The sequence below is a fragment of the Mchenga conophoros genome, linkage group LG8 (genome assembly GCF_057382185.1).
Source record: "Mchenga conophoros isolate Kocher_MC1m ecotype Shallow Benthic linkage group LG8, M_conophoros_male_GT1.1, whole genome shotgun sequence".
NCBI lineage: Eukaryota > Metazoa > Chordata > Actinopteri > Cichliformes > Cichlidae > Mchenga > Mchenga conophoros.
Genome location: NC_140533.1, coordinates 9,473,011 through 9,496,126, shown reverse-complemented (window position 1 = coordinate 9,496,126; position 23,116 = coordinate 9,473,011). Strand labels below are relative to the sequence as shown.

General features: G+C 39.3%; 1 protein-coding gene across 1 annotated transcript in view; it reads left to right on the top strand.

Annotated features, from left to right (window-relative positions):
• Positions 1 to 1,120: 1,120 nt before the first annotated feature.
• antxr1c (ANTXR cell adhesion molecule 1c) overlaps positions 1,121 to 23,116 on the top strand; it is a 38,883-nt gene continuing 16,887 nt past the window's right edge. Inside the window, exons 1-11 of the mRNA XM_085283915.1 lie at positions 1,121 to 1,944; positions 12,679 to 12,750; positions 13,996 to 14,067; positions 15,737 to 15,818; positions 15,942 to 15,972; positions 16,060 to 16,133; positions 16,284 to 16,352; positions 16,784 to 16,864; positions 19,385 to 19,445; positions 20,692 to 20,790; positions 20,984 to 21,053. Of these exons, the coding sequence (XP_085140041.1) occupies positions 1,787 to 1,944; positions 12,679 to 12,750; positions 13,996 to 14,067; positions 15,737 to 15,818; positions 15,942 to 15,972; positions 16,060 to 16,133; positions 16,284 to 16,352; positions 16,784 to 16,864; positions 19,385 to 19,445; positions 20,692 to 20,790; positions 20,984 to 21,053 (869 nt within the window). The 5' untranslated portion in view covers positions 1,121 to 1,786. The remainder of the gene's footprint in view (positions 1,945 to 12,678; positions 12,751 to 13,995; positions 14,068 to 15,736; positions 15,819 to 15,941; positions 15,973 to 16,059; positions 16,134 to 16,283; positions 16,353 to 16,783; positions 16,865 to 19,384; positions 19,446 to 20,691; positions 20,791 to 20,983; positions 21,054 to 23,116) is intronic.

The following is a 23,116-nucleotide window of genomic DNA, read 5'->3' as shown; positions in this document are numbered from 1 at the left end:
AAAATCAGTGTAGAAAGTAAGCTGAAAGAACAAAACAACTAGATTCGATTTTGTCTGATTTTGTTAGCTGCACTCAGCCTGAGCTGTCCTTCTGATGTACTCATTTCGAACTCTGTCCATTCTGGTCATTCTTAGCATCTCCAGCTTGGCCTCGTGTATTTTGGACAGCACCACCATCATCAAACCAGACATCATAGCAGGTGTACCATCCATCTTGTAAATCTTGCCGTCCACTCTTACTGCTATCCTCCTGACGCAAATCACTCCTGACACTTGTTTTGACCCACTCCACCCTGCCTGCATGCTCTTCTTCACTTCTCTCATGCACTGTCAGTTGATTTGGATAGTTGATCCCAGGTATTTCCACTCATCTACCTTCACTAACTCTACTCCTTTCAGCTTCACAGTTACATCTCTCTTCCTGTTTTCTGTCCTGTTTCTATTAACTGTCATTTCTCATTTCTTTCAGATGTTATTTGTTCAAGATGTTATCAGGGTAGCAGCTGATTTTGTCAGTCTTTCCTGGCATACACTTTTGTGTGTCAAAAACCCTTTGGTCATATTGGTATTTTGGAGCAACAAATGACCATATTTGATCATAGAGTGAATGATTACCTATTAGCTAATGAAAGCTCAGATGACAAGATGCATTCAAGCTCCAAAACTCAAAGAAAAGCTAAACAGGTTATTTATTCAAAACAAACCAAACCAAAGCAAAACACACATTTAAAAATAGGACGCCATAATTTCTAATTAAGTCATCATTTAAGTGTATTCATGGCTGTTCAAAATAATCGTACACCTATTTCTAAAAACATATTTTAGAAGAAAGAGATTACCTCATGTGATTGATGTATGGCAGCACTCACACTTCATGTGAGGGTTTGCTTTACTCTTTAAATGTGCCCTTCACCATATCTGCCACACTCATTACAGTCTTTGCTTCACTGAGTTGTAATTACAGTGGATATTGCTGCTTATAGTTAACCATCAGCAGCATGCTGAAAGTAAACGAACAAATGAGGACAAAGTGCTAAAATGCTAGGCTCGATAAATAAACGCGCTGGTGTGGCTTGAGGACGCAGTGCCACAGTGAAGTTCATATACCTTGTATAATTGTAATGATATAAATTGTTGTCACCCATGCGCCGGTCTGCCACGTGAGGGAGGCGCAAAATGGGATCTTGAGCCATTTTTTTCTTCTTTTTTTTCTTTTTGCCTCCCTTCCTCTCTCCTCCTCAAGATGAAATTTGAAACCTGGGCCATTTCAGCCAAGTCTGTCCCCCGGGCTCTCAGTTCCTCCGGCTTCAAACACAGCTCTGCATCACCCAGCTCCATTTGGCTTCTTTAGAACTAAATCACTTTTGACACACTGACAGGAAAATATTATCCGTTTTTACGAACCACCCATTCAATTAACTTTTTATTTTTTGCAGGGTTTTTTTTCTTTTCTCTTTCTTTTTTTTGCCTGTCAGTTGCATGTGGATTCAAAACTATCCGAAAAAGAGCCTGAAGACCACCAGCATTAAAAAAAAAAATAAACCTCTCTGAGTCAAAACACTTCTCCTGCTGCAATCAGGCCGGGATGCGGGTGGTCCTGATTGTACACTGATCTCAAAATAGTTGAATCATCACCGGCATCCTTTCTTTTGTCTCGGTAGCATCCCTGTCTCTCCACTTATATTGTTTGTGGGATGTAAAGACCCGCTGAAGTACTTTGGCTTGTTTTGGCATTTTTTCCCCCTCTCCATAAAGGAATTACGCTGTTTCGCCGGGAGGAGAGATTATGGCAAGATTTTTGTTGAACATAAGTCTCGTTTTGGTTTTGTTCGGATTATTTTTGCTCTCTTTTCCATCTGCAAGAGCCGAGCCGGGGTTGCTGGATGAAGAGGAGGAGGAGAGCTCCTGCCAGGGTGCTTTTGACCTGTACTTCGTGCTTGATAAGTAAGTGGAGGTTGTTAGCAATACACCACAAATAAGCTAACTTTTTGTTGTTGTCAGAGGTTTTTTATTATTATTATTATATTTTAATATTCTTTTGAAGCATGTCATTCTCAAAGTGTGAACAAACTAGCCGCCGCTGTTTTAAGGAAAGGGGAATGATAGAAAAGTTTAACTTTTGACATAAAAAAAAGACTGAAAAAAGAAAAAAAAAGTCGGGCTCGAGAGCTTGCAGCCGATTAGCATCTGCGCGTGTGTGCGCGCGCGTGATGACGTTGGAGAGGAGGCTGACTGTCAGAGTTCAGGCTGCTGAATAAGCGAAAACACCGAGTGGGGTTTTGGAAGCAAATCCCGCGATATATGTTGGCTTAAATTGTTTAACCCTCGTCTTCTATATCTGGCAATTCGTTTTTATAAAGAAATACAACTTTTTAAGCAGTTTCCTTTATTCCCATCCATTCCGAAGGGATTTTTTTTTAATGTGACTGCTCACCGTTCGCTCTTTCATTTCCACTCTGTACGCCCACATAGGAAAAATGTTGTGGTTAAGTGACATCTTTGAACTGGACTTCAACAGCTGGAGAGAAAATAAAATGTCAGAGAAACTTCTGGAGTGCCTGCCCTCTCTCCTGCTCGCTATTTTCTAACATGTCATTTTTTCTGCATTTACTTTGAAGACATGAACATGACTGTGATTCAGTTATATTCAGTTTATTTTAGAGCACAAATGGTACAAATGTTGTGGAGAATCTGTTTAAAGCAGTGATGCTGCTCTCATGTTTTGACTGCCAGCAGTTATCTTGAGATAATCTTACTATGATTAAAAAACATTTAACCAGCAGCACCTACAATCTAATTTGCGAACATGAACCAGTGCCAGAAATGGGAGGGGAAAGAAGAGGAGACAGGAAACAACAACATTTATGGATAATGTGGTATTAATTTGGTGAAGGAAATGTTGCACACAGCACCTTTTTTTTTTTTGGTGGGGAGGGGGGGCTTCATGGGGTATTTAAAGCATCTCCGTTGCCATTGGCTTTTTCCAGAGGGGAAAAAAAGACTCCATATGTAAAGACGGTAAAAGGGTCTTCCTATGTCCATTGAAGTTTACAGAATCTTAGTAAGGCTTAGTTTTTTCCTGGAACTCAGTCCCAAGAAAACACATGCAAAGACACACACATACACACACACGCAAAACACAGGACTGCTTCCCAGATGTGGACGGCTGTGTTCGTCTTGTGCTGTGAGGTAAACACTGACACATGCTGCAAATAAAGAATCTGCTCATTTTTTCTGTGTGTCTGATGCTATTGTTAGCACTCTTGCGTGCTGCGGTGCCCACTCCAAGGTTGACTAACAAGTCATCATTTGCGGACTTCAAACGAGAGGAAGCTCATTAGAGACCGGTGTCGGCCTCCTACAGCCGTCGCTCACCACCGATCCCTGAGGCCTCAGCTGGCTTTATGAGACACAGTCTCAACCCTGTGCCCTGGTTTATCTTAATGAAAGGTGAAATCATTTAGCTTATTAATACATAAGCGCTGTAGTCATTCTCGTTTTTTTAAATATGTGAGGCAACACTGGGTGCAAAGTTGTGTGTTTCATTCTTTTTGAAGTGTTAAGTTGCTTTATAGTAAGATCAAGCCAGATTCACAGATTTCAACTCTGTTGTTTTTCACTTTTTAAAGATCAGTTTTAAAGCTTAAAGCTGTGCTAGTGGAGCTCTGAGGCTCTAGTTAAGCAGAGCCATACTTTGAGTTAAATCCTCACAAAGACATTGCTAACATGTTGGTGTTTAGCAAGTAAATGTTAGTGTTTATACCCTAAACACACAGTACAGTTTAGGTTCTTCTGTTTCAGTCCTCACCATCGTGATGGACAGACTAACCACCTGATCGATCGACTGCAGATCAAATTGGTAGTTTGTAGAAAATTCGATGGATCAGTTTAAATGTAGAAAAAGGGATGCATGCTGTAAGTGGAGTTTATTGCAGCCTTGAGCATATGATGTCATGTGATGGCTCAAAGTTGTGAGACGCTACTTGTTTAGACATCTGGGTAGCTGCACTCTGATGACAAGGTGGCTAATGGCTGCATGGCAGTCTGCTGAATTTGAAACATCTGGGACAGTGTTTGGAAAAAGTGGTTGCTGTAGCAATATACGTTATTTTAAAATGGTATGTGCCATGAAGATCTGTATGTGAAATTCTCTAGGAGCGTCCAGTCACAGCCTGAAATCCAGTAAATATAGATGTTGGGTCTCATTTTAAGCCCCCAAACCACACACATCTAAGTTCTACTTTAATACACAGGCCATTACATCTAATATAATACAGATGGTTGTGTAAATGGATGCCTTCCAACACATATGGTGGTAAGATTTACAGTATACATATGTAGAAAACAAAGGGTGTCCAGATAAAATGTTATGAAAGAAGAGTACTCGCTGACAAAAACTAAAAATTGTGTTAGTAAATAAAAGTTAATAAAAAAAGGGTTTTAGGCACAGTAACCATCCATAGTTAATAATGTGACATCATATGCCTTTGTTGTGGTGTATTGTTTATGGTCCTCAAGTTAACACAGTAACAAGACTAAGAAGTGTACGAGCAGCTCTGCGAGGCTGTGCTGTAAGCATGCTGACATGCTGCCAAAACGCAACATGTTTTTATCAGCTATTAGCAAAAAAAAAGAAGAAGTTTAGTGAAATAAAGGTCAGCGATATGGCATCATCAAACTCGTGCTAATTCCACAGAAGTCAGTGTATTAATCTTCGTTCGTCTCTATACTGGGCCCCTGGCTGTGGACAGCCAACCCTGGGCTGTTCGTGGCACAGTCATTTTCTAAGTAAACTGCGCATGTACACTACCAGTCAAAAGTTTGGGCACACCTTCTCATTTTATGGTTTTTCTTTATTTTCAAGACTATTTACATTGCAGATTCTCACTGAAGGCATCAAAACTATGAATTAATACATATGGAATTATGTAGTAAACAGAAAAGTGAAATAACCCAAAATATGTTTTATATATGGTAAATGGCCTGCATTTGTATAGCGCTTTTCTAGTCCATAGGACCCCAAAGCGCTTTACACTACATTCAGTCATTCACCCATTCACACACTGGCGATAGCAAGCTACATTGTAGCCACAGCTGCCCTGGGGCGCACTGACAGAGGCGAGGCTGCCGGACACAGGCGCCACCGGGCCCTCTGACCACCACCAGTAGGCAAACATGGGGTTAGTATCTTGCCCAAGGATATTTGGCATGCAGCCAGGATGCAGCCTGGGATCAAACCACCGACCTTCTGATTAGTGGCTGACCTGCTCTGCCACCTGAGCTACAGCCACCCCAATATTAGATTCTTCAAAGTAGCTACCCTCTTTGCAAACTCTTGGCATTCCCTTGATGAACTTCATGAGGTCGTCACCTTAAATGGTTTTCCAACAGTCTTCAAGAGTTCCCAGAGATGCTGAGCACTTGTTGGTGCTTTTGCCTTCACTCTGTGGTCCATCTCATCCCAAACCATCTCGATTGGGTTTAGGTCAGGTGACTCTGGAGGCCAGGCCACCTGGCACAGCACTCCAGGACTCTCCTTCTTGGTCAAATAGCCCTTAAACTGCCTTGGATAATAATAAAGGATTTAGATTTAGGCTTTTGAATAGCAATAAATCTCATAGGATGATAGGGTCCCAAGACCAATACTAACATGCCCTGACCTACAGACTTAGGCTTACAAACAGCGTGCAAACTAAACTAAACCAGCCAACAGATGATGTCCCGACTTTCCAAACAGGACGTTATGAATTTATCATTTAAGTTAGCTTGGTGCACTGTGCATGATGTTCCTAAAATCATGAAGCCTTTTAACCTCTGTGATAATATGTTGCATATCTTTAAGTCCTATATAGCTGCGGGTTTGCATACTTTTTGCATTTGCTGATTCAGACCGGGTGGGTCGCAGCTTGCTGTTTTATATGGAACACATTGCCTGAGGAATGGTTTTGGGTGTGTTCATAGCAGATAAAGGAATTCACATATAGGGTACATGTTAATGTTCAACCTCAAAATGAAGTTTGCATTTCTTTTGATGGGTGGGTGCAGATTCAAATATGGTAAATCAACAGTATCCGGTGATTGAATTTATGCAAAAATGCATTACAACAGTGTTATGCAGTACTAGTCCTTTTTTCCACATCCTCTTTACATTTTACAGTATTACTTTTATTGACTACAGATGGGGAAACACATTATTCAGTTTATTAATTGTGTTAAAAAAATAACAGTTTATCTGTTATTTTCTCATCAAGTCTTGTCGTTGTTTTTGCAAAATGTTTCTCTTGTCTTTTAATGTAGTCACAAGTTAGCGCTCCGGCTGGGCGTTGGGTCATGCTTCCGGAATCCAGACGAGTCAGTGGAAAACCTTAAGTGCAGCTGCAGTCTGTGAATACATTTCAAATGTCTGAATACGTTCTCGCTGTGGAATGACACCCACTCTGTGTTTTGCTGTCTGGGGCTTTTTACAAAATGTTGCTGTGACGTTTACAGCAAGGACAAATGCCTGTTGACATGATATTGTGTTATCTGTCATTCAAGAATTTGGGTTGCAAAAACAAGACTGGGGGAATAAAAAGTAGATATACTGTATCTCATTCTAGCTCTAATATTTGATGCAGAAAGAAGAGCATGCTTTGAAGAATACATAATGTTCATCAGCTTGTTACTTAGTATCAAACCTAACGATTCCTCTCGGTTTTGGAATAGACACGCAGCGTTAGCTCAGCAATCACGCAGTAAAGACTCTGACTTCTGCAGTGGCTGTAAAAGTAGGTTAGTGATTTTAAACAAACAAATCCTTGTTCCCACTCAGTTAAGTTGGTGCGGCATCATTGGCTGCAGGCTGGGGTGGTGTGGGTAGGCCCAGTTGGAATGGTAGATGGACTCCTTAGTGGAGTTTTTTTGTTGTTTGTTTTTTGGGGGGATTGTTTTTTCATCTTCAACACTTTGAACCACGAGAAGAATGTCGCACCACTAAGCTTTAAGGTGTAGGGAGCTTTTTCCCACATGCATGCTGCCCCCTGGTGATTGCATTTAATTTTTATTTGTCTATTTTTTGCATTTGGCAACTGATTGCAAGTTGTTGCAGCAGCCAGCTGGTTGCCCAGAGATGCATGTGTGCAACACTTTCAACCTCTGGGCGACCACTTTCCATCACTAGGCACAGACCAGCTGATTGGAGCCAACCTATTTACAAATTAATCACAGTTCATATCAGACTGACTGCAACCACACTCAAGCAGATTGGAGGTTTATATAATTGCCAATTAATTACTAAACATGGAGAGATTGCCAAAAACTGTGGGAGTAAGCCAGAGAACCCACACTAGACAGTGAAAATATGCAAACTCCACACAGAAAAGTCCCATTCTGGTTTTAAATTCAGGACCTTCTTGCCATGAGGCAACGATGCTAACCACCACACAGCTGTACTTCCCATTCCAGCTGGTTGTATCCAGAATACTTCAGTAGCTGCGTCAATGTTTGCAATGGAATTTGTGTTTTAGAGTTACTTCTTGGAATTTGAGTGTAAATAGTTAATGTGAATGTTCTGTTTAATTTGAATTTCTGTCGAAGCAGATGGCAACATATTTGCAACAGACAGGAACAGATTTGTGGTTTTCTCCAATTTCACATTATTATCACAAAAAATTCCGTACTCGACCCCATTCATTAGCAAACTGATAGAAGACGAGATTGCAAGTTTATTGCACATGGTCTTAACAATTTTGGTGATACTGTGGTCGGCAACCACTGTTTTCTCCACTGTGACTGCAACGTTGAGCAATTTTATTATTACCTAGCCAACTGGAGGTAATAGAGCAACCAATGGATGCAACAATAAAATAATTTTTACTTTTTTCCCCTTAATTTAATTTGTTGTTAGGAAATGAAAGCCTTTTCTAGATCATGTATGTTAATGGTCAAATAGCTGTTAAGGTCTGTTTCGGTTTCCACCAGCTCCAAAGCTAATCGTCAAACCCGTCACTAAATTTGTGTGTCAACTGGTGCTATATAGGTACTTTACATCAGGCTTATTGCTTTCTTCGCATGGCTGATGAGAGCAGTGAAGCAAAATAGCCATACACCCAGAGAGGTGAGCTGAGAGATGCTACAACACTTAATAAACTTAATAAAGTGCAGAGCTGTGTGTTAATTATCTGGGTTTGGTGAAAACCTGAAATATTCTCCAAAGCAGCTTTAGACTGGTATTTTCTTACATAATGCTAATCGTGTTGCAGTGTGTCATTTATCCCACTTAACCATTGAAAGCTCTGAGCTTTTCAGCTCATTATACTAATTAGCAAATATTAGCAGTCTATCACTCTAAACTGAAATGGCAAGTATCTCTTACAAAGAGATGACTGAAAAGTAAAAAATCATACGTGTGTCAAGACTGTTCAGTGGATGGAAATAAAAAGAAAGCCAATGAACATAGAAGGTCATAAACGCTTCAAGTTCTTTGTGCTGTTGATGCCGTACCCTGCTTGTTCTGTCTCCTCTACAATGTTTTTCTTCTTGTCTTTCTTCTGCCCTTCCCCTCCTGCTGAACTTTGTGCTTTCGAGATATACACACAGTCTCTGAGTAATTTTCTGCAGGTCCACTCACTGCGAAATCTATCCAGTCAGCAGAAAAAGACATTACTGAGAATGATTAAAGATTTTTTATTCTTCAGGGCTACTCAAACCCATGGGGGACTTCAACCCACAAGTCACAGTGTGTTTAGCATCAGTGACTAGTAATGATGCATAGTACCTCCCTTTGTGCTTTTAGCAATTTTGGAAACTCAAGGTTGCTACAAATAATCATACATATGCATAATGTTGCAGAAGATACGATGTTCCCAATACTGTATAATGCACAATAGCTTGGTCTAAGGGCTGAATGTAAACCTGAATGTAGCACGTATGATGTGACTCAGCTGCAGAGACAAAAGAAAGCAAGACCACCCGATTGTAAATTCAGCAATCTAACCTGAAACTATGCGTCTTAAAACTTTAGAAAAATAGATATTATCTAAATACATATTGTCACATTTGATCTTCTGTATTAACAAGGAAATTGAGTTTACTTCTACTGAAAATCAGATGGAATTGCACCACAAGTAATTTGGATGTTCAAATGCTTCATTCTAGCGTGTCTGAAGCGCTGCTCCCTGAGATCTCACTTTAGTTTGGACAAAGAGCTTAAATGTGTCTCTTACCCGACATTCTTCTTCTTCATTTCCTGTCCTTGCATCTAAAATTATTAGACAAACAATTCAAGAAAACCCCTACAGGTTCCCTACAGGACAACGTAAAAGCAACCATTGCTGCACTTGAGAGCAAAACTGCAAAAGCCACTGTGAAACGGCAGAGGCCCTGTAGCTGTATTTTCATTATAAACCTACACAAAACCTACATTAAACACCTTTTCCTCCATCTGATTTATCTGCAATATGTTCATCAGATCAGTACATTCAATGTTCTTTTAATGTCAAATTATACAGTGTTATGTAATTGGCTGCCACAGTATTTTTCATGTTAAGCTAAGCGTGCTTACTCTTTTTTTTAATGGATTACAGTGTTTTTCCAGGAGTGGTCTTAAATCTGGCAAAACAACTGAAAACTAGCTATTTAGCAACACAGATCTCCAGTCTCTGTAAAACAGAGAACTGCACAGTGACTAAACAGACTGTTTACTTGCTGCTTCGGTCTTCTAGTGGCCATGCTGGCTCAGACAGACCAAAGCAGGTCAGAAACTTGGCCTTGGAGTTGAACTAAATCACTGAACCACTGGCATGTTTTCTTGCACTTTGATATGAGCCAACAGGTTTTTCCCATTATCTCACTCCCACAGTGGAATTGACTGATAAAGCTCTTCATCTTTCCCTTGCTCTGTCCTTCCTTTTCTTTTGCTTCTTTGTTTCTCGGCTCTCAGATGGCTTACAACAAGACACATGGTTTTCATCTCATTAGTACAGAGAAAACGCTGTCACTCGGCTATGACAAGTTGCTATGACACAACTTCACACCGCCGTTGGGCGTCATCACTTAGTCGGCAATCTGTGGCCGGCCCTCACCTTTCTGAACTTTTGCTTTCTGAGTCCAGACCGCACACTGCTAAACTTCGGTGTTCAACTCAGGTCATTAAAATTAGATCAAGGGATTGTGGTGGGAATAAGACACCGTATAAAATGGTGTCATCAAGAATCAGAGAATGAAAAGGACCACTTCCTCTCCCAGCACTGTTTGGACAGGTGAGTGAAACTGCAAGCTAGGCCTCAATCCCACGACTGTAGCCACCTCAGACAATCACAACTGCTCCAAGGCAAACATGAGCCACAGTGGTCCAGAAGCACAGATAAGCAGCTAAAAACCAAACGTGGATGTCCTCAGATTCACCCTCGTGTTAAGTAAATACTCAAGAATGATCCCCACACTTCGTCACAAGTATTAGCTGCAAATTTCACCAGACTTTTTATTCTTTCTCCCCTCCTCTGTTGCTATAATGGAACAATTTGCACAAGAACCTGGCTGCTGCCTTTCCTTCAGGTTTGAACCCGTCTGCATGTGTATGTGGGACTCTTTCTGTTTGCGCTGCACTTTTTATTGAACTAAATGCTACAGTCTACCTCAGACCTTTTTTTTCTTCTTATTTTGGGAGAATTTTGTTTAGCTTGTAGGTCTTGTCCTCTTTCTCTGCTCAGTCAGCCTCCCAGGAATGTAAGCCTTGATGTGGGGGGAGCAAGTCATGTCATCAGAACTGCAAAAACACAGAGAAAACGCTTAGAAGAGGCTTTTTTCCCCAGTTGACCGGCGTTTGTAACCATTCTGAATTAAAGGATAAAACCACTAAGAGTTACATAATACATAGATATAATAGTGCAGAGGCGTTTTGGCTTCATTTGAGCAATCAATTGGTTTGTTTTTTTAGCATTTGCTCTTGATAAGGTTTTTGTATGAGTCAAAGAAGTTCTGATAAACCACGCTTGAAATTTCTGTGCAGTAGCTGTAAAATAAGTCTTGAGCTTTGTAAGTCAGACATGTCAGCGTTGCTCGTGGGCAGCTGTACTGACCTCTTGGATATATTAAATGAGCAGTGGAAGTATTATTTCCTACTTTAAACAAAAATTATATGAAACAAATACATCTAACAAAGCATTTAATGAAGGCTTAGAGTCTGGTTTGGCACGATAAAAAGTCTTGAATGACTGAGGCATGATGGGAAACTCCCTGGTATTCCCTGGCTCTATCCTCCCCAAATCCTGGCCAAATTCAATAATTACCCCTCTGCTTCCAAGCAATAACACAAAAACACCAGGGGTTAAAACCTCTTTGACATGCTATTGCAGGAAAATAACATTAGTCACAATTCATTTCCATTTCAAGCCAGGCCATGCAACTGGCGCTGTTTTCCAAAACACCCAACTCCTATAAGAAAGGCTAAGTTGGTTCCTGCAAGTTTAGCTATCCATTTAATACAAATACAAATACACATGACTATTATCAGCTTAAAGCATGAGAAACCTGCTTGCAAGGAATGGTTGATTCACCTTGTTGTGTCTAGAGGTGTCAGACAGCTATATGGACCATTAGTGTGCAAGGAACTCATTCAGCTAGAAAGTAGGATAACAGAGTGGATGTTTAGTCTGTTTCCCATTTTCTCCCATCACAAGGATATGAACTTCCACTTTAAGCATATGACATGCCTTTGTGTTTCGTCTCTTTCTTAGAGAACTGCATAGATGAATGCAGGTGAATAAGTTGAATTAAGATTGAAACAAACAAACAAACAAAACGTACTCATATCAGTACTGAAAATAACACTAAATAATTCCTGCTTCATCCTCTTCCAATTTTACCACCATCAGTTGGCTCATTTACACGTTGTTATCTCTCTGGCTTCTTCCCTAGCTGGTTACTTTATGCCCAAAACTCTCTCCCCTAATGATCGCTCTTAATAAAATCGCCCCACAGCACACATGGTGTCTGGCTAGAGGAAATGAAGGCAGCTCCACAGGGTATCATTTTATGATAGTTCACTTTTATGGAGGATCATCTAGGGAGACCGCGGTCTGTTTCCTCATCCTCAAGGGCCACGTTAATGATACAGGAGTTTGCTAAATCATACTCCCGTTCCTGCCACAAATGACTATTACACACATATTTTCGTTACAAAATAATCCATATTCATAACAAAATTAAGTTTTACATTTATCCCTCTGAGGATCACTAACAAATGGCGTATTAGATTAACTATTTCTTGCTAATGAGTATGATAGCATGTTTGTTATGTTTGGCAGCTCAGGAATGAAAGTCAAATTACTTTAATTAAATAAATTAAAACAGTACTTTTATTGCAAGTAAATGACACGCAGTAAAGGCACTGCTAACAGGTTGAGCAGTTGTGTTTTGCCTGGCATATATACAGCTTGTTCTTCATGTTGTGGAGCTAATGACTAGACCCCCTGTCATTTTTGGCTAACGAAGCTCTTATCCTCTTGTATGAGTACTCTAGCATATGAAGGTTAGAGTCTAACTGATACAGTAGATAACTTATGAAGTTGTTTTTTATGTTTTCATTTTCTTATTTTTATTTGAACTGCTACAATCACTTACTATGATATCAAGCAGAGTCATATTTCTCACATTTTTCTTGATATAACCTTTTTTTTAAATGTGCCATCCGTTTTCTAGATCTGGCAGTGTGAAGGATCACTGGAATGAAATCTATGAGTTTGTGAAGAACTTAGCAGAAAAATTTAAAAGGTAAGAGACACTTAATGAGCGTGTGTGAACAGACACAATTAAGCCAACAGATTTGCATAGATAAATGTGGTAATATAGGTGATATACACTGTATAGTGCAAGATCAACATTTGGAACCAACATTGTCAGTCTCCAAACAGCATGTTGCCTCGTATTCGACTTCCTGGAGCCCAGAGATATAAATTACTGAAGAGAAAAGCACATTTTACAGAGTAGTCACTCTGGTAAAGTGAAAAAATCTGTCCTTACAGCTACAGCTTGCCATATGCTAAGTCACTCAGTATCCGGGCTGATGATTCACTCAGTCTCCAGTAGTTGTGTCAGTGACTACAGGCAAAAATGTCTTTATGTATGTGAGCTGGCTTGGTTTGATGGACTGTCTTTAGTTTAAAGTTCTTTTCCTCCAAATGTCTCTAAGATCTCTCTCATCTCTCTAAGATGCAGATATTGCATCTATAATTTCAAAATTGAAATATCATTCTTAAAATATGGCATATATTTAAAAGCAAGAAGTTTCAATAAATAGCCAGCTGTCAGCCAGACTGAAAGGCTTTTTCCCCACACGGTTTGAAGGCCACAACACCTGGAGCTTTGTGGCCTAGTCATAGCAAAGAACAGCTCCTCCTCAAAGCTGTAGTTTTTTAACAACTATGCAAAAAGTTTTAAACAATCCAAATCTGTGCTAACTTACTGTCTCAAACAAGAAACACACATTCTTGCTTCAAATAATTGAAGTGTGAGTAATTCCTTTCACCAGTAAACAGAACTTTTCCACATCTGAAGATTCAGCAATGCAGCCTCAATATCAACATTTATGTCACTGTCACGCAACAAAGGGTTCAAATCCTGCACACTGGAACAACTTCATGTCACATGGCTTCTTTGTGTGCTCTAAACAAATAATCGATCTCAAGCTAGAAACACAGATTGCTGGAGTGAATCAGTTAAGTCGTTTGTCTCCAGCAAGATATCTGTTGAAGAAAAGAGAAGAAAGAAAAGTCATGAATACGAAGAGTTATTTTATGTTTTCTAGGAAAATTGTTATATTGTTTGTGTTTTATTGTTATTACTTAGAATAACTGTTTCTGATCAATCTCAGATGACATAGAAATGTTTGTATTGCTCACACATGGTGTTGTCCTTAGTGGACGAATACTAATATCTGTACTTCCTGGTCATTCTTTTGGGTGAACCGTTAATAATACGTGTGATGCTTTATTTGCTCTTTCTTTTTACCTTTTATAGTCCTATGCTGAGGATGTCTTTCATAACATTTTCCTCAAGAGCGTCCATCATTTTGAAACTGACGGAAAACAGGTGAATTCATTTCTCTTATATAACCTTACAATGAATACAACCTTTTAATGTCAGTATTTAGACACAGCTAACATTAGCTGAGTGTTTTCGTGTGCAAATTTTTGTAGCATGAAGTGATCTCACGCGACAGTAAACTTAATCCACTGCATCAGAATCAATGCAGATAAAACTGAAAATTGGCCCATGTCACTGTGGAACTGTCACAGAATAACATTTGTTGAATAAGAGACAAGAATGAGAATGAGAGCACTGATAATTGCTATTGTGTAAACAAGTTTCATTTCTAACAGAAGTGGCTATAGCTTAGAATAGAATAATCCTTAAGTAGTGAAAGTATTCAGATATTTTGCTGGTCAAGCCCCCAAATATGTCATTGTCAATAAATTCACAGCTCAAAGGAACACAACACATAAGAAGCAACGATTTTAATGCAGTTAAAAAAAATCTTAAATGCAAATATTGAATACATGTAAGCAAGATGGGATCCCCCAGAAGCTAATAGTAGTAAATTAAACTAATAAAGACAAAACTGAAAACAGGAGTGCTAGGAAGTCCCAAGTGAGTCAGTAATTAATAAGCAAAAATGTAAACAGCAACTGATGCAAAATACTGGTGCTCTGAGAATCCCCAGAGCACTATTTCCTTTGGCTTGGTGTGCAAGTGTCTTGTTGTGTTTTAAAAGTATTTTTGAGAAAAAGTTCTGAACCAGTTTTGTGTCTACACGTAACTTTTAAGCTGTATCTATAGGCACTTTGTTATTAGCATCTTATTATTTGTTCTCATTTCCTTAGTTGAATCTACAAGAAATTGGCAAAGATAACATAGTTTAGTGGATAAATAGAATATAAAATAGTATTTTTGCACCAAGAGTGGGATACCCACTAATCAGCTGAATCACCTTGGCATACTCTGCAGAGATATGCCAAGGTGATTCAGCTGATTGCTGGGAATCACATTGCTCTACATACATACAAAGGCATAGGTATGCCAAATTATACAAGAACTGGACTGAAAATTAGTGGCAACAGGTCTTTGTGGAATGATGAAATTTCAAATTTTTGGTGCAAATAATCACCCTACATATATATGAAGGAGGTCAGCTGAGAAGTATAACAATGAGCATCTAGAGCCATCCATAAAATATGGTGAATGATCTGTCATGGTTTGGGGCTGTATTTCAGTCAGTGGTAGGAATCTTGTAAAAATTGATGGAATTATGAATGCAGAAAAGTAGTTTCAGAGTTCAGTCCACCATGCAGTATCAGGAAAGCATCTGACTGGCAGCAGCTTCATTCTTCGGCTTGACAATGATCCCAAATGCACTGCCAATGGAGTAAAAGCATAACTGGATAGAAAAATACACAATGAAACACTGTCAGTCATGGATTGGCCTCCCCAGAGCCCAAACTTCAGCATTATTGAATGACACTGGAGAACTATTCCTGAATACTTAAAAAAATTATAAGAAAGCTTGAATATAAGAGTTGAGTTTGTGTTGAAGAATAATGGTGATCATACCAAATATTGACTTTCAAGCTCATTAGAATTGTACAAACTCTGTATTTGCTTTATATATAATAACCAAAAAAGTTTAATCAGTACCGTAGGTTAGCTTCCAGAAATGCACAGGCAGGACAGGAATCCAATTGTGCTTTGTTACTTTCTGCAGAGTCGACATCACGAAGGGTTTGAACGCACTGAACAGAGAGGTTCCCGGTGGAGATACCTTCATGCACCTCGGATTACAGCTTGTGAGTGTGTGCTGTAATGTGTAACATTTTTACACTGCAAAATCAGTCTGTTAAGAACAGAGCTACTCAAGGCTCCTTCTATTACCTGTTTAAATCTGAAATGTGCTATGACTTTATTTAAAGGCAAATCAGCAGATAAGGAAAGAGAACTTTGGTAAGCATTAATAAACATAATTATCTCATTTTTTGGGCAACAATGGAGCACATGGTGAAGTTACAACACAGCGTATATGATTTGCAGGTACTGCCAGCGTGATTATTGCTCTGACTGATGGAGAGCTACATGAGCATCAGCTTAGAGATGCACAACATCAGGTAACAAATTCACACTAACACTGATTTTCCAGGGGACTCTGGTTAGAGCTCAGTAACAGGGCTAAACTGGATGCAGAATTGCTCTCATTAGCTTCATGACTGACAGTTTTCTGGAGTTTGCTCAACTTTTTGCCTTTGTTGTTCAAACAGGCGAATGAAGCCAGATCTCTGGGAGCTATTGTGTACTGTGTTGGTGTCAAAGACTTCAACGAGACACAGGTAATTCAGATGTAACAAATTTGTGCAGTATATGGAAGTTTATTCCCTTTAATCCCCCAAATATAAGACATTTGATTAGAGAAAAAAGCAAAAATTCACCACAGGACATGTACTCTACCACATGTGCTCATTATTCTGGAAAAGAAGAAATCTTACAAATTGGGTAACCCATCATTTTCCCTGTGAACCAACTCCAGTGATTTTTAACTCTGATCTCTTCAAATGTTCTCTTACTGTACAGTTCTTTACCTCTAAAACATCTGAAATTGCTTCAAATGAGTATGAGTGCATTTGAGGCAGCTTTCCCCCTGTCATGGCCTCATCTTTCATTGTTGAAGTTTATTTAGCCTCCTTTGATTATTTAGTTTGTTAATCCTTCCTCTGTTCTCTTCTGTTTGTGTACCTCTGTCTGAACTTCTTTCCCACTGTAGCTGGCCACCATTGCAGACACCATTGAACATGTGTTTCCTGTGTTGGGAGGCTTCCACGCCCTGCGGGGTGTCATTGATTCGGTAAATAAACACTTTTCCTTGCAGAGAAACTAGCCCATACAGGCTCCGTTCAGACATCTGTATTTACATATTCAACACAAGATCCCTTTTCACTGCAATGTCATTTTAAACAGTTGTTTATTTGAAAGCAAAACCTGACTTTTGAAAACACTATTGTACAATTTCATAATGACTGAATATCTCTTTAAGATTTTAGATTTTATTTTCTCTCAGACCAGTTAATACAGTGCTCCTTTTAAGCTTTTAAAAGGAGCACTGACTTGTCTAGGTTTCAACTCTCTGCTCAGTATTCTGTCATGCAACACGCAGAACTGTAACTCTTTGTGTATACTGGCTGAAACACACACAGTCAGAGTTCAGTTCAAGCAGGGTAAGCTACTTCAACTTGCGTTCTCTCCTACAGCTAGCATGGTGAAAAAAAAGCTTTTTATCAGCTCACTGAGCAATATTTTGCTTTTTCAGTTTTGGATCTGTGACAATCACAGTGACAGTGTAGGATCAAGTGAATCAAGGACCAGTCGCGCAGGTTTGAGACTTGTTCACGAACATCTGGCAACCACCGGTCATGGGGGTCAAATTAGTATTCATCAACTGGTAGAGAGTGGTTGTTTGAGGTTTATGGCAGTCATTGGGAAAATGACTGATAAATCTCGAGTCACATGGTCTTGTTGACTGATCAGTGACCCCCATTTTCCCCTAGCAACCTACCTGTCAGTTGGGAAAAATGTGTGTTCCTCAGCTGGTCGGCAGAAACATTCTTTGTGATTGCTTTGGTTGTTAGGATATTGTTGCGGTCTCCCGTGGTTTGCATGGAAGTGATGGACTTGTCTACAAACACTGGCCAGCTGCTCTCTGAGCTGAAGTGAAAATGTAAGAACTGCAATACAAACCGGAATTGGAGACCTTCATTGTGAAAGTTGTTTCTTTTGAAACATGTTGGCTGAAGCTCTGAGGCAAACCTCCATTTCTGTTTAATACCACTCAGCTAGTAGTTGGAAGTGTTTGCAGACAGACGTGAATCTACAGGCAAAGCTGTCACAAGGAGATTTTTGGTTTATTACCCTCTTCTTTCTCACCCACCAACAGCCAGCAACCTCCAGGAACGGCTGCCAATCAGTCTGGGAAAATGTAATTTTCCCTTGAAATCTGTGGCTGTATCACATCCAAATTTTAGGCAATGACATCACATGAGAAATCTCAATATACTCAGCTAAATCACAATTTTCTAAAGCCTAATATTCTCAGCTGCAGTCGTCCTTTCGGCGAATAATAAACAAAGGTAGGCTCATAGTCGTTAGCCAGTGACCAGATCATTTCCAGCTGAAATGATTGTCATTTGAACATTTAATCCGTTGTAGCTCCAAGAGTTTGATAATGGTCAAATAGCTAAAAACATTATCTTATGTAATTACCAAATCATTTTTCCTTGACCTTAATGGAATGCATTGTGTGTCTCACTGTTTTATTACGCAGAGTATATAAAAAAGAAAAAAACCCTGAAAAATATCTAAGGCTGGAATTTCTTTTAAAAGATTTTCACTTCCTATTTAAAGGATCGGTCATTTTTAAGTCTTGCTTTTATTAATGCTTTAAACATCTCTAATGTAAAAGTATTAAGATTGGAGAACATAACCATCGGAAAGTAAGTTACACTAGTCCCTTCACTTTGATAATTTAAGATAAAGTTGTCACAATGAGATGTGCAGAGTGTAGAGTCAGAGTCATAAAAGGCAGGATTCAGAACTCGGAGGATCCAACAGCTAAAAGCTTTAATTGCTAAAAGGTAGGATAAAAGGTATATCAATGTAAAATAAATCCATAAAGAGAACTGAAGATCTCAAAGGGTTGAAAAGAGGGGAATGAATCGCAAGCATTACAAATCATGTGACAAAAATCAAACAGGATTATTTATATGCACATGACTAACTGGGGATTGGAAACAGAATGGGGAACTAGAGGCTGATGGAGGTAATCAAGACATAAGATCTTTCAAAGCAGGAAATAACAGGAAATAACTAAAAGAGCACTAGTGCTTACATAAATACTTACACTTAGCAAGATCTCAGACAGGGGAACAAAGAGGAACCAACACAAAAACAGAGAAATGAGACAAAGGGTGCGAACTGCAACTGTCATAGATAAAAATCAAGACATTAACCACGACACATGATCGCAAAACTGAAACTCAGAACAAATCAGTCGTCAAGAAAAGACAGAAATTAGAGACTCAATAATAATATCACCAGGGAGAAAAACTCATCATTGTACTAAAATAATAAGGAAATCAAAACATGAAAGTATTCAGCTGTATTTGCAAAGCAGGGAGAGTTTTGAGTATTCTGGGAAGAGGTTTAACCCAAACTTGTTTTTTAGACACACACTGATAAGTATTATTAAGGATTATTTTACATCAGATGACTCCCAAATATACTCAAAACATATTAATTGAGCTCTTGGCTCATGAACAAGGCTAGTATCAAAATAAATGTGGAAAAATCACTGCTGTCTTTTCTCCCCCAGATCATCAAGAAATCCTGCATTGAAATTTTGGCAGCTGAGCCTTCCAGTGTTTGTGCAGGAGGTGAGGAGCTATAAAACTCACACATTCACAATTACAGCCTGAACTCGGTCCCTCCTGAGTCATCGACACATATGCCAGCAAACCATTGCTCCTTCCACTGTGTCATTTTCATTAGTGGGTGCCTGGTCTCGGCTTCTTTGAATTATGACAATCCCAGACTGAAAGAAATGACCATTTATGGCCATCCAGGTTACTTACAGGAAATCTGCTGGGATGGGGTAACACGGAGGGAATAATATTACAGTCTCATTAAAAGGAGGGACCGTGAGACGGGGGGCAGGGGTGAGATTTCCTGCGGATATGATGTAAAGTAGACACCATTCTTTACTCTCCTGCCAAGAGAAAGATTATGACAGTTAAAGCAACAATAAATGGACATTAAAAGCCACAAATGAACAGATAAAAGCAGGGTTGGATTAAAAGTTTCTGGCAATAGCAGAAGGACTTTGACTGTTTTTCACATCTGCCTTTTATGAAGCAATGAATTACTTTCACCCATAAAGAGGGAAATTATTTAACTTCACACTGAATATTATACCATGGCCTGCTGCTAGAGCAAGCTGCCTCACAGATTTAACCTTATTATATACGTATACAGCTGATATATAACAGTAGTTTCAATTTTTGACAGGCAACATTGTAACTATTTAAGGTCCAGCAGAGACATTAGTTCTATTTATTTTATATTATTCATTTTTATTGTATTTTAAAGCAATGTAAGGAGACTAAGGCCCATGCTATTTTCTCTACATGACAATGGTGGAAAAATAAGCTCAGTTTCACTCAGGTCCACTACAGTCAAGATATTGTTATTTTCTCATCCACCTTATGACATGGATAAGATGGAGAAAACCCTTGTATTTGCAAAGGTGCATAAGTGCAAGCCAGGGAGGACATTAATAACAGGAGTTGTGGCACTGATTTAGTCAGAAACAGCAAGAAAAGCAGGAGCTGCAATAAGGGTGGGTTGCAAGGCAGCTTGCAGACGCGCAGCAACTGTGGAGAGGCTTAAATAGAACGACCTGTGTGAGACTGATAAGCTAAGCTGAGCTGAGCTGGAGGCTTCTTGGCTTTTCTGAAATAATACTACATCATTAGAGAGACATCACACCATGCTGGTGTGCAACTGTGCCACATTAAACAGGAAAGTGAGCTTTGTTTAGGATAAAGTAATAAAGTGTCAGATTTTTCTTAGCAAAGACTGTCTGCCAAGTGTCTAAAATGTAAAATTACCTTGTGTAACCAGAGTCTTTTCAAGTGGTGGTGAAAGGGAATGGGTTTCTCCATGCAAGAAACATCGACCAGGTGCTCTGCAGCTTCAAAATCAATGACACCATCACCATCAGTGAGTACACCTATGCTTTGTTTCCTTAATATAAATCAAGCTGAATTGTGACAGATGCATGTGTTATTAGTATACAGTTTCTATGAGGAAAAAGTAGAAACCCTCACAAAGAAACAAAATTCACTTTTCACTCGTGTATGTTGTCTGTACATGCTACATATATGCCACATAGCTCAGTTCTTTTTTCTTGTAGATGAAAAGCCAGCTGATGTAGAAGACACATTCTTATTGTGTCCAGCTCCTGTTATCGATGAAGTTGGAAAGTAAGTCCCTCTTCTTTATAACTTCATGATTTCATTTAGTTATGCAGATCCACTTTCATCACCCTTTCAAGCAAAAGTGCTCATACTTCAGTGCCGTCCATGTGCATCTTAGACCACATAAATATATTCGCATGTATATGTGCACAGACCATAAGACGCCTGCTGTACATTAGCTGTTTATGATCCCCATCCGAGGCCAGATTCCTCCGTTCTCGATCCCAGTAGAGCTTACCAAAATAAAAGAGGCTCTCTCACTGTGGCAGCATATTCAGTGGTAAACCCTTCATAAATACGTCTTAGTTCTATCGTAAATTAGAACAGAGCAGTGAAAACTAAAGCAAATTCTTGGTAGACATAGATAGAAAGTACTGCCTCAAGAAGAAAAACGTAATAAAAGCTAACACTGTTCCACATCTGCATGTAAATTGATACCACATCAATAGTTTGTTTAAAATTTGCTCTGAAGTGTCCAAAAATGAATCAGTTCTGGTATAATGACTTTCAAATTATTGTAGTCCAAGTTTAGATGAGATTCAAATCAGGGATCTGTGCTTGTTGAGGTTCATGAAGCTGATTAACAGTACAATAGAAAAAATGAGTTCAGGATCACAGGGCATTAAAAAGAAGTGTTTCTGTCAGTGTTCAAAGGGGCAATGAAGGGCTCTGAAAACTAAGACAACTGAGGTTGGCCTACTCGAACTTTGACCACATGACTGTCACACAAGTTCTCGGTGTAACCTAAGAAGGGGCCAGAATTGCTTCTCATCAGCTAGCTGTGTTCTCCTTTTAGAGCCCAACTATGCTCCAACATCAACAATCCACAAACCTCTCTAACCTAAGTCTTTATGGGAAGAAAAGTACACTGGGCCACAGAATACAAGGTTGAGTGGATGGTGGTAAAGACTTTAAACACACAAAGTAGGCAGGCGAGACCTTGTCAGCTAATACCAGAGGTTCTCTTCTCACGCTTTCTTTCTTGACTTTTTTAGGGTACTTCTTGTATTTCTATAATTGTTTACAAATTCCTTTATTTAACACTAGAGGTAATATTTGTGCTGGCTGTGGTACGGTAGCAGAGAGAAGTTGATTTGCGTCCTTGGAGAAAGATTTAGGAAACCTGGAGTGATGGCTCCGATGCTGAAACTTCAGTCAAAGGTGGAAGGACTGTAAAGCAGATGTGGTGGCATTACAACCCCACAACTTCCCGCTGATTAGATTCATTTGGATCTTTGTTTGTTGTTCTGATCTTACCTTAGCACTTGTAAACTTTCAAGTTCTTTCAAATCTAAACACCACCTCCAGACTCTCTCTTTTACTCCACTTCTGCAGCTTTTAGTGCCAGGCTGGCTCTTTTTGACCTATTTGCTAGTTTCTGTGGAACCTCACCACAGCTCCTGCCTGCCCATCTGTTTATTTTTCTCTCTCTTTTCTGTCTTTTATCATTACCTCCTTATTTGATCCCATCATCACTCCTCTGCGCTGTCTGCTTCTGCAGCTTCGGCTGATCAAAGCTATGTAGCGCCTACCCTGGCCTTGCCATGTGTGTTTATGTATGATTCTCAGCAAAGTGTAAAAACTTCTTAGTGAGGTTTTGAAACTCTTCTGAAACTCAGACTAATAAAGTAGGTTCTTGACCAATTAATCAGTGTATCGTTTCTATACTGCACATCTAAAAGTGTGAGTGGGTGTTTATCTCTCCTGTCTGTTTCACTTCCTTACTTAATAGCTGTCTATTACACCAGCCTACATTTCCTCCCCAGGTTTTCTTGTAATAGTTTCCTTTTATGAGACACTACATTATACTACAGACCACTATGATCAGTGATGGTCATTGGCCTTTTACTCCCATTGGCATTTTTTGCTGCAGTAAACTTGATGACATGGCTACATATCAAAAGGACTTAATCTCTATTTAGCCCTTAACAGATGCGCTAGTTAGCATTAGGATTTGGTGCTATATAAATGACATTTTTATTGGTTTTATTGGTAATATGGAAACTAAAATGCCGTCAGTCAGCCACTGAGATCAGCTAGGATGCATACGTGGACTGATGCTATTAATA